Source organism: Peromyscus leucopus, chromosome 20 (assembly GCF_004664715.2).
Source record: "Peromyscus leucopus breed LL Stock chromosome 20, UCI_PerLeu_2.1, whole genome shotgun sequence".
Classification (NCBI taxonomy): Eukaryota; Metazoa; Chordata; class Mammalia; order Rodentia; family Cricetidae; genus Peromyscus; species Peromyscus leucopus.
Genome location: NC_051080.1, coordinates 43,070,822 through 43,083,535, shown reverse-complemented (window position 1 = coordinate 43,083,535; position 12,714 = coordinate 43,070,822). Strand labels below are relative to the sequence as shown.

Genomic DNA, 12,714 nt, shown 5'->3' with positions numbered 1-12,714 from the left:
GGGACTCACTTGGTAGCCCAGGCTGGCCTCGAACTCACAGAGATCCGCCTGCCTCTGCCTCCCGAGTGCTAGGATTAAAGGCGTGCGCCACCACCGCCCGGCCCCATTTTTAATTTTTAAAATCCCCAAGAAGAGGGGTTATAAAATTCTCTAGGCCTCACAGAGCTCTGATAGCCTTGGATTTTTATATAAACTCAACTAAATAAAGGCTAAGGAGATAAATACTACAACCTACATAAAATAGTAATATAAGGAAGAGCTCAATATGTAAATCAAAACAAATTGGGAAAAACTTTATAAGTCAAATCTACATCCATTACAGAGATGGTCTTTTGAAACTACATCATGGGTCCTGCGGACAAAGCTGTGACCTCAGCACTGGGACACGGTGGTGCTGCAGCAGCAGGATGGAGACTGGGGGTCACCTCTGACTAGATAGGGAGACCCTGTCATCTTCTAGGTGGTGAAAGTGATACTTAAATTGGAACTTTTCCAAAGCTATGACTACTGGACAGCAGCAGCCATTTAGTTTTAAAAGACTAAGAGCCTGACATCTCAAGTCCAGACCAGCAGGCGAGCACTTGTTCACCCGCACTTCTGTGACTGCTCTCACTTGGTGCCGTTAGCAGTTGCACTTGGACGTCTGGCAGCAGCGCCAGCTTCAGTGCGGGTTCTGCATTATTTTTACCATGCTCATTACACACGCTCAGCAGTGGAGTCATCCGTATATGCTTGGTGTGGTTTGCAAACACTTGGTGACAGAATCAGAGCCCGGCATTTTCGCAGAAAGTGTTTACTGTGAAATTTCTCCTTAGAAGTTTGCTGTTCTTTACAGCTTTGATCCATATGACATCCACAAGCCTACACTTCAAATAATGGCTTATGCTTAAATTAAGAAAACGCTTCACTTTGATACAACAAGACTCCAGCAGGATGTGGTAGTTCTAGAAAGGACCTCATTTTCTTATGAGATTAGAGATTTGGTCAAATATGAAGGCTGCTAGAATTTTCCATGCTTTGCTTCTTCACTTTATGGTGACTTGGTACTTACATTCTGCTGTTCATCAACACTTCACAGGAATACTTGATTTGTCTGAAGGAATTTAAAAACCCACAACTAAGGAAAATCAGAAAAGCCTGGTTTGAAATATCAAAGATCTCCAGTAAAAAGTATTTCTAGAGGCCACACCAACCAAGTTTTATTGATCACTGTGTTCTGCAGGACAAAAGTATGGCAAGATTGAATGCAAGAAAATCAACTTACTGGTAGATATCTTTCCTGAGGACAGATCTGCCGAGCGGATTATCAGCCTGGGGAGCCATGGCAACAGAGCCAACCTTCAAAACCACGGTGTCTTCCTGTGCTGCCTGATCCACTGCAACAAAGAAACAGACATTAGTGGATGTGGATGTTTGATGAATAAGGAGAAATAGTTGAGGAAATGGGATGCCAATACCTTACAACACAGCCAATAAATGATAAAAAAACAACAAAAAGTTATATTTAGAATAAAATTTTTGATGCTTTTTAAAGTCTATTTCCTTCAAAACTTATTTTGTAGTTTTCTGTTACCACAATTAAAATCACAATGAAAAAATAATGAACTGTACCCAACGTAACAATATGTTGTTATTATTAAGTGTATGTATATAATATGATGAGTTAATTCTACAATCACACTAGAGTTCCCGAAAAAAATTTCCAGTCTGGAATTTTAACATTACAAACACACAACAGAGTATTAACAGCCGGCAAAAACTCGCAGCCATTTACATTCACACGTGCAACGGTAACGAAATGTGTCACAACTACACAGCAAGACTTTCAGCTGGGAAATGTCAGACAGTCTAAGAGACATGGGCTGGTCCAGTGCTGAAGACGACAAAGGCCAGAGGACGGCATGTGAGAGGACATCGCCGCTGGTCAGCAGAGCTGTCCCAACCGCAGGGGCTGCTCCTGGGAACAGTCAGTGCTCACTGAGGAACAGGTTTCAGGTTTCACTTCCTGATGAAGATGAGAAGTGAGAGTATAAAAAGACAAAGTATGAGAGAGACTAAACAGATACCTGAGCTCTAATTATTCTCTTCGGATTGAACTTATAGAATTCAAAACTTTTTTTTTTTTTTGTGTGTGTGTGTGTGTATGTGTGTGTGGTTGAGAGAGAGAGACTGAGACTCAAGTAGCTTGAGAGAAGCTACTTCAAATTATTTGGAAGGGATAGGGCCTTTTTAATGACCCTTTTTATTAAATTTGATGACTTCTAACAATAAATCAACTATAATAGCTGTTTAGCTATTATTTAAACATTATTAACATAATATACAACTCTCTGCACTTTAAGTAACTACATAACCCATGAGGTCAGTGAGTTAGCTCAGTGATAGTATACCTGCCTACCAGTGGGAAACACTACCAATACCACTGAGAAGGTGGTGGTGGGAAGAGGAATAGAAAGTATTAGAAACCAAGGAGAGAAATGGAAACCTGCTTTTCTCAAGGAACCCTCCGGATCTGCCACAAAGAGAACAGAGAGGGGCTGGGTGCAAGGCCTCCAGACAGCCTGCAAAGGCCCAATTCGTGTTTCCCAAACTGTGCTGCCCAAAGAATGCAAAAGCTAGGAGATTATTTCCAGCTGCTTTAACAGCTGGAATGGTCTGACTTCGATTAGTCCAAAAAAAGAAAGTTAGAATTGAGAAAATGAAAAAGCAGAATAGAGCTAGCTGCCCAGGGCAGGAGGAAGATGGTACACAGTGAGAAAACGCCACAATGGTGGGGGTGAGAGGAGATGGAAGGAGGTGGGCATCAAATGGGAGTAAGGAGATGAACAAGCATAATAAATATTAGCATGTGGACATCTCAGTAAACACAATAATTTTAAAAGTCCATTGCAAAAAAAAGATCAAACAGAAAACTACGTCTCAACCAGCTGTGCTATTTTCAAATGACAGGAGATCTGGCTTGATTATAGGTCCTCATACTATGAACAGTGTTTACATTTCACAGATCTTGCATTATATGCCAAGCTTAATAGTTCCATGTGGTAAGGCCTCTGATTAAGCAGAAGGCAGCAATTAAATCAATAAATAGTAAGCCTGGAAAATAGACTACACCACAGAAGTACAATTAGTGGACTTGCTAACTGTCCTTCCAGGCTGCAGATACTACCCGCCATATGAAATCCCAACTGCAACAGAAGCAGTAAATGGGGAGCATATGAAAGACAATTACATACTTGTGTTACATACAATGCCAGATCCGAGAAGAGAACGATCTCTGAGAGCCAAGTGTGCTCGCAGTAGGTTACATAGTAAAATACATAAAGAACTACTTACTGACAAGGTTTATAAATTAAATCAAAAAATTAATTTTATTATGAACAGTATTCAATTTATTAAAAAAATTTCATTCATTTATATGAAAAATGATAAAACTATGAACTTTCATATGGAAATGCCTTGAGAGGTTTCTTCTGTTACTTTATAGCTGGAAACAAACAAGCCTACCTTTCTGGCTTATTTAACCTGTATTTAATAGTTGGGCCACATGAAGGTATTTTTTTTATTTTTATTTTATTTTTTTATTTTTTTGGTTTTTTCGAGACAGGGTTTCTCTGCGTAGCTTTGCGCCTTTCCTGGAGCTCACTTGGTAGCCCAGGCTGGCCTCGAACTCACAGAGATCCGCCTGGCTCTGCCTCCCGAGTGCTGGGATTAAAGGCGTGCGCCACCACTGCCCGGCCAAGGGTATTCTCTTTTAAAGCATTTTCAACATGAAAATCAATGCCTTCCTTCTTGGCTTTAGCTGTTTTAACTGAGGCTCATCAGGAACTACTCACCCCAGGAGACACATACTATATCCAAAAACCAGCTCTCTATACTGAAATAAAAAACTAACATGGGAAGTGGAATACCTATAGATTTGGAATCTTGATAACTGTGAAAGAGGCAGACAATACTCAGGTTAACCCAGACTTTCAAAATCACCTACCTGAATAAACACTAGAATGTTAAAGATAATTTTATCATTGTCAGATCTTATTAAAAAGCTTTATGTTACCAAGCTTTACATTAGCAAGAACTATAATTCAGAAAGATCATCCTTGTAGAGGTAAAACTGTGTGTGTGTTTGTATGTGTGTGTGTGTGTGTGTGTGCGCGCGCGTGTGTGCGCATGAGTGTGTGCTTTAAGTGAAAAGGCTATAAACAACTCTGAAATCTTGCTTCATTATTCGGAAGCAGAAATAAGAGGATTTTCATGAAATTGTCAACATAAGATTTTTTCTCTTCAAACCCAATTTTCTAAAGTCAAATATAAAATAAAGGTGTTTGGGAGACTTTCCTTTAGGTTTCTCATAAGCTCAACAGAATAAAATACCTAAAGTTGAAAGCATACTGAACTTATCATGTATAATAACATCATAACCACTATAACAGCCACACAACAAAAGGCTTAAATTAGTTACTGTCATGTTTGCAGTAAGGTTCAATATGTGTGACTATGATGAGCACATGCATACTAAAAGGAAATAGACTTGATGAGTCATCTCAGACTGCTCTGTGATGCACACAGCCAGCTGAATATGCAAACTACACTGGCCACCTTTATTAAAGAGTTTCTTCATTTATTATACTATACTCACTGAGACTGTTTATCAGACATTCTCAATTTAATTACTCTTCTCAAGATATCATTCCAACAAACTTCCTTTCAAAGCACTTCTAAAATAAAATGAACAAATATTTTGTTCTTTATTCTGTTTTACTAGTCAGTCAATTAATGGTATTTTTAACAATGATATTGTTGCTTCTACTAAGATTTCTTTAATTATATCAAATTTTGCTTTCAGCATATTTCCAAAGATATCTACAGTAATATTCTCTGTCTCATAATGTTCTTCAAAGCAATCTAAGAGAACACTTAAGTACCTGAACTCTGAAATTATATACGTTATAATAATGCCACCAAAAAAAAAAAAAAATAGCCGGGCGGTGGTGGCGCATGCCTTTAATCCCAGCACTCGGGAGGCAGAGCAGGCGGATCTCTGTGAGTTCGAGGCCAGCCTGGGCTACCAAGTGAGTCCCAGGAAAGGCGCAAAGCTACACAGAGAAACCCTGTCTTGAAAACAAAACAAAACAAAAAAATAATAATAATGCCACCAAAAGAAAAGAAAGATTAAAAAAACCAAACAACATAAATAGCTTTAAAATCAAGTAGTAAAATTCTGGGTTTATTATTGGAATTGCTTAAAATAGGACTCCATAATTCTAGAAGCCTATTGGAAATTTAAAACTATACAAAAGAAATAATGCTATTTTTTTTTTAAAATCTTCTATCAGCCAGATTCCTATTGCTTTAGACATATATACAGAGACATCAATGATGGACAGAACTTGTTTTGATAAGCTTTTGTTAAGTGTAATACAAAATACATCAAGAGTTAAAATGATGAATTTCTGCCGTCAGCCCACAGGGCTATACTGTGTCAGCTGGAGTTGGTTCCCATTCTCACTTCTTAAAGTAAATGTGACTATGTAGAAATATAAAACCAAAACAAACCAACAACATAAAAGCTCCACCAATCCTGCTATAATACAAAAGGGCTCCCATACAGGTCAGTGGCTACTCAATAATAGAGAATTGTAGAAGAGAACTACTACATGATCTAGGAAGTCTATATTTTGGATACATCAAGAACTAAAAACACAGATTCCTACAAATACTCTCAAGCCAGTATTTACAGCACATGCTAACACTAACCACATCCACAGAAAAAGAAAAAAAGAGAATGACTCAAGTATTAAAAAGATGAATGGATAAACAAAATGCCATATTTATCTAAAAAAAATGCTATTCACTCATAAACCAATGACATTCTTTATTTTAATATTTTGATTATATTGTATTTATTTAGCTGGGTGGTGGGGTATGTGGCAGTCAGAAGACAACCCATGGGGGCCAGGTTTCTCCTTTCATCACATGGGTCCTAGAGATCAAACTCAGGTCCCCAGGTTTGGTGGCAAGTACATTTACCTGGTGAGCCATCTCTCCAGCCCCCAATATCATTCTTGTATGTTACAATTTAGATGAACCTTAGATGAATTTAGATGAGTTCCAGGATAGTCAGAGCTGCACAGAGAAACTTTTTCTCAAAAAACCGAAAAAAAAAAAAAAAAAAAAAGATAACGAAGGGTGTTTGCTACTCTAAGTGGTCTTTCGTGTCAGTCATCTCTACCATGGTCATGAGAAAACAATTACTTGCAAATTAGGCCCTTAGAGAATTATCTACTGAAAATGTAGGTTTTTCTTTTACTGTGTAATTTAATGTGAATTATTTATCTAATAATATTCATTAGATAGTCACATAACTAAAGCCAATGATTAGGTAAATGCATAAAGGTCATTACATCTGCAAAGGACATGCGGCTTTTATCTGCTTAGCGGGTGCTCACACATCACTTGCTCACAAGGGTCAATTGTTCTTCATGACTCCTGCGCTTTTATAAACTATTTGAATGGATGGAAGCAATTATATAGTAGTTAGAATAGAGCATATTTGAAAGATATTAACTTTCAATGTCAAAGTAAGTAATCCCTAATGAAAATAGTCATAAAGATAGGAATGAATACATACTAAGAATTACTAATTCACTGAAGTTAGCTCTAGGTATCCTGACAAGTCTATAAAGCTATACAAATACTTTTTCATTATGAAAATGGAAAGAGCTATTTTAATAAACCATAGTAACTGGTGATATTCAGGCAGAATATCTTCTGCAATTAAGATTACTTGTCCAGGTAGACAGAAAACAGACAGTAACAGACAGTAACAGAGAAGATAGTGTGTAATCAGGTATTATTCTTTTTTGGTATCTTTTACCACTGGCCACTCAGTCTTCTTCCCCTACAGAATAATAAGGAGAAGAAAAAAGAAAGACTGCTTATATTTTTATGTAGCATAGAGTATGGCCTGTGCCTCAATATTGAAATTTTCCATTTCTCTTGTATTCATAAGGCTGCAATGATTAGCAGGGTAGTTGCTATGGGTTGAAATGCATGTGTCCCCCCAAAATGCTTACGATGCAGATAAAGTCAAGATGATAGTTTTAAGAAGTGGTTATTATAGGAAGTAACACAGTCCTCAGCATTCATCCTGCTATTAATTAAAGGTATTTGGTCAATGAGTATGTCCCATTTGCCCCATTTTTATCTCTGTGAAGTCGGAGCAATGGAGTGCTAATCGACAAGCAGAAAATGGCTCTCATCACACAGAGAATCTGCTAATACCTTTATCTGGGACTTTCAAGCACCCAATGTAAAAGATAAATTTCTATTATTTATTAATTTCCAGTTAAGATAATTACAGCCACAGGAACAGACAGATAGCATAAAAAAGATCACAACTCAGTGTCTTCTGCACCTTAGTACTGTTACATCATTCAATCTGGCTAAATATTTATTTGTGACAGTGAGATTCACATGAGGCTTTAGCAGAAAGGGTACAACCTCCTCACGGGATTAATTTTGTGAACTAAGAACTGACTATGGAACTGCTGTTCTATACATCGTTTCCTAGTGTCATTCTTTGATAGCATCTAGCAACATGATGCGAGAGCTTGGGTGTCAATATTCTATTACTACAACCTGCATCCAACAAGGCACTAGTGCCATTACTCAAGAAAACTTAGATTAATGTGCTCAGGATTTCAAAATGGAAGCAGCAAAGTTGGGGTTTACCTCAGTCTACATAATCTGAAAACTTACAGCATAAAAAACTGAGCTTACTGTCTCTCTTAATCTTCAATTTTTTTTTTTTATCCAATAGAGAAAACTAAAATGTTAAAATCACTCTTGTGAGTGGAAGCAGGATTATTAACTTCATACAGTCAAAGACTGGTCTGTTGTAGGTTTCTTCCTACTCTGTCACTGGGTATTTATAACAGAATTTTCATAAATTTCATCCCTATAAATATTTTTTTAACCAAAAATGACATATCTTGGATACTAATTGAATATAGAATTAGAATTACAGACAGAAAATGTCAGAGGAAAAATAATCTCAACTTTCTCATTTTACTAAATTAATAGAGTTAGATACTTAGTAACACCTGTAAAAAGAAGACAAAATGTAAAATAAGATTTCTGTCCGTATTTTAATAAGACTACTGTCCATGCCTCATACGGAAAATTATTTAATGCAACACATCCACCCAACCATCTCCATACTACATGTACATGGAAAAAAATAAAACCAGAAAAACTATACCTTCGACAGTTGACTGTGTTTCTTCGGTTTGCGGAACAAAAATTCTGATGACACTTGTATTGATATAAATCAAAGGTAAATTGCGGGCAGTAAGCGTATGGGTCCTCATGGGCTGACCAGAAGATTTCCTGTTCTCTTTTTGGGTCCTTGGTAGTTTCGTTTGAAATATGCTTGAAATAGCATTAAGTAAAGGAAAGCAAAGCACAATATCAAATGCTTGTGCAGAAAGAAGAATTTCATGAAGAAAATGAGGTGAGCCATCCATTAAACCTTCAGATAATTTATGAAAACTTCTTCGCTCATTTCTTGAGGTTAACTTGTGACGGACATTTTTTGTTACGGCTTTTGTGTATGTCAGAGAAAGAAATCCATGCTGCTGATGAGCACCATCTAGAAGTTTTGTAGTTGTCTGTTCCAGAAAAGACAAGCACAAATCACATTTCTTTTTTTTTTTTTAAGGAGACAGTACATGTGTGTGAGAAAAAAAGACTAGTAGTTTGACCTTTTTGTATTGTTCATCCTACACTTGTTAATAAACATGGGAGTCATCAATTCTATAGAGAGGTTGAAAGCTTCCATGGCAATATTAGACTGACAGACCTGAGAGTTAAGAATTCCCTGATAAAACTATTTTCCCCTAATCAATTAGTGGTACATAAAATTCTATTTTACACATTGCTTAACATAAAATTAGACTGGAAGAGATTACCTCATTCCCAACACCTCTTTTTAATTCCAGACAAGATTTTTGTTTTTGGATACTAGGGCCCATGGAGGGATATTAGTAACAGAACTCAACTAGGGAAGAAGAAAAAGAAAGGAGCGCATTAGAGAAACAGGGCAACAAGGAAAGCCATGAGCCGTGGTGTCTCTGTCTGTGATCCCATCACCCCAGGACACCTTGCTGTCTACTTTCTTTCAGGTTGATGTCTATAAACAAACAGCAGATGAGAGGAATGCCTAGGCAATTCAGATTGTTGAGTTTTTTCTTTCTCCTATTATTTGCTTTGGTTTGGTGAGTGCATGCATGCATGCATGTGTGTGTATGTATTGGTAGGGATTGAACTGAAGGTCTTAACACATGCTATGTAAGTACGCTACTTCTGAGCTCAATTGCAAGCTACTAATTTTTCTTTTAAACTGGACTTTATGATGAAGAATGGTGAAAAAAACTTAGTATGCATTTTTGGAGTTAATTCCTTGAGCACTGGAAAACACATAGAAGGTAATCATTTCGTGCTAACTACCACCTTCACTCAGTGGTCTGCCTTCACACCATTTCAACCCATCCAAACTTCCTCTTGTGTCCACTCTCAGATTCCTGGATTTTCTCTTTCTATGCTTGAAAGAAACAGAACCACAGGAAAGCAAGACAGAGTGCTACCACTTTGATCCCTATGCTGCTGGAGAGTAGGCAGTAACAGGTGGAAAGAGTCTGTCATCACCCCAGTGGAAGAGGCCACAGCAATGCTCCATATCCCAGGTGTCTAAAAAGTACTTTGAGGAGAAGGCTACACTAATTTGAATAATCCAGCAATAATAAGCTTTCATTTAAACCCTAGAAAGAGTATAAAAGGCATTTCAATATATCAACGTTTGAAAATCTTTAAAACATGTTCAGTATAAACATTCTTGAAAGCTGGGCTACATAAGGGAAAAGCTGTAGTTTTTTTTTAAAACTGTTGTACTGTGTTGAATAAGGAGAATAAATACAAACCTGAGCTAATGTATTCTTTTCATATGGCGAAGAATCAGTATCATACTGTTTAAAATGAATTCTTAGAGACAGCAAATAATTAAGAAATTTTCATAGAAGTAACTAACTCTTTTGAGGATTGAGCCCCAGGGATTATTCATGCAACTTGCAGTCCCTTACAGAGCTCCAACCCTATTCTAGCACAAGTTTTTTTAACGTAGAAAGAAAAATTTTAAAGGAATTCACAATAAAATGTGTGGGGTTCTCTGAAGGCATTTGAAATGATTAAGACCTAGGAATGCTCCTCATAGATATTAATGAGCATGCAAGTAAAGAAAAAGAAAGCTAAGCAGAGCTGCTCCTGATACAAATGTCACATCTCAGACTCTATTTCTAGTACTGAAGAAATGATTAGAAAAGTTAAAACCCAAATGAAAAAAAAATTGCTATTATGCAAATATATAAGTAAGCTTTACACGTAAAGAGAAAATCATGAAATATTTATAAGGATAATATTTATGACTGAGATTTATGTAAAGATATAAAGTATTTTGCACACACTGATAAAACATTAATATTTATAGTGACTTATTACACTACGCATCAGCTATATTTAAAAATTTCATGAATTGTATTAACTTTTAAGAATGTCACTTAAAAATAATTTCAAATAACATATTTACATATGTTGTACCATTAGAAAAAAATACATTTGATACTTCTGAAAGTTATTAGGGAGTAATCTAAATATATTTTGTAACCAGGAACCAACAGAAGTACAAACTTGTCTAGATACAAGACAGCAATAAGTAAAGTACTTCCGATTACCTATGAGAAGATGATAACTGCATGACAAAAATAAAACAAAAAGCAGTCAGGGCAAGAAGTAAACAGGGAACAGCAAACGCAGTGTTGGTCAACTCTTGATCATTCAACACAGAGTCAACCAGAAAGCCATTCTGCTTAATAACTGACTTGATATTCTTACAGTCATGGCAATATTTACTCTTATTTATAAACTCAGAATAATAATAGTATGTACAGAGGACTTCCAGAGTATGGTAAAAAGGCATTCTATGATATGAGAATACATTATAGTTCACTTATAATTTGATTGACAAGAATGAACATCAAGAGTTGACTGCACGGACAGCTCAATTCCTTCTTCAGGCCCTTGTCAGGGGAGGTCTGGAGTATAGCTTTGAAATGATATCTTACAGAAGGAAAGAAGGCAGGACAGTTACAGAAAGGGTCCTGCTTGCTGACGGGTCGAACCAACAAGGTGCGTCTGTTCAGCTTGTCAGTACAGGAAAGGAAGACACCTCCACATTGCCCCAAAGACCAACACTCTTCCCCATGGCTTGAGGTGATGGACAGGTGCAAAGAAGGCGAAAAGACAAAAAATAAAAAAAGCAATAAAAGCAATAAGCCAAAAAAAAAAAAAAAAAAGCTGGCAAGATTTTTAATTCTGCTCAAGTTTGCATAAGTTCAGGTCTGAGCCATTCTTGAATATGGCTTCTCTGTCTGTACTTTCTTCTGCAAAATCATTGCAAATGAAAGTAAATTAAAAATAATGAAATAATTGCTTTCCATATAGAATTATTACTTTATATTTCTTAAAATGGCAATCCCGGATGAACTTACTAACAAAAGGAACAAATCTTCCAAAAAGTCAACACGGCATTCAAAAATGCTAAAATACAGCAATAAATGTGACACGAGCCTACTTTTGCCTTTGGATAAGTTTACTTAATTGCTACAAAGGAATATGGTTACAAAACATGAGCAGATTAAAAGAATAAGCAACTTTAATTTTTAACATAATTTTAGAGAAAGAAGTCTAAAATAATTTATTCAGAGTTCTAATTCTTCAAATTATTAGTCCTATTGCAGAGTAGAACAAACACAAACAATTTAAAATATATTCTCAAAAATCAAAATTACTAAATGAGTCTCACCACAGGTTTTTCTTTGCACTGCAGAAATACTCCTTCAAAACGTCCTGACTGCCAACCTTCCCCTGGCCTGGAAAACATAAATTCACCTTATCTGTTCTCTTCAATTTCTCTCAGTTAAAAAAGCTGACCATACATAACCATATCAACAGTTCTAAAGCAAAGCACAGTCCACTGTACTAAAGCACAGATATAACAATGTACCTAGCAGAACGATCCATAAAGCACTCCAATGGCTTGGCATTGGAGCATTTCTCCAAATGACAGATTTAACTGTTTTTCTTTTTCATCAATTTGTGTCTCTTCCATAAGATGAGAAGGTAAAGAGATGTAAAATCTTTTTGGACAAACCCTATATTCCTAGTGCTTAGCATAGAGCCCAGCATATAAAGTATATTAATAAGCATGTCATAATGAATAACTTATCTTAAATGTAAAATTTACAAAGAATTTAAAATTTACATGCAACAGTAAAATTAATAATAAACTATAGTGCATAATATTCATATCAGAAATCACTTCAGTTCTTGCATTGATATGAAAAATAATTTCATGTTAAATACACTGCACTAGAAAGAAATTAAAGAAATAAACATCAAATGCTAATAAACAATTCATTGTTAATATGACAAAACTAACTACCTCCTGATTATTAAGATAGTATTATGACAAGTCCTACTACATAACAATTGAAATATTTTATATTTCATAATGACAATTTTCAGCTATCATGAACTTGTAGTACTTACTGATATAAGCAGTATGATATGTGAGAACTAGAAATATGTTTGCAGAATTATTTT

General features: G+C 36.0%; 1 protein-coding gene across 5 annotated transcripts in view; it reads right to left on the bottom strand.

Annotated features, from left to right (window-relative positions):
* The window catches only part of Vps13b (vacuolar protein sorting 13 homolog B), a 527,154-nt gene that overhangs the window by 259,506 nt on the left and 254,934 nt on the right, over window positions 1-12,714 (bottom strand). For 4 of the 5 annotated variants that reach the window (XM_028884474.1, XM_028884475.1, XM_028884476.1 and 1 more), the window contains 3 exons: window positions 11,915-11,981; window positions 8,261-8,669; window positions 1,265-1,376 (listed from right to left, as the gene is read on the bottom strand). In XM_028884474.1, the coding sequence (XP_028740307.1) occupies window positions 1,265-1,376; window positions 8,261-8,669; window positions 11,915-11,981 (588 nt within the window). Of the gene's footprint in view, window positions 1-1,264; window positions 1,377-8,260; window positions 8,670-11,176; window positions 11,317-11,914; window positions 11,982-12,714 lie in introns of those variants that run through there. The other variant, XM_028884478.2, reaches the window with a different exon arrangement.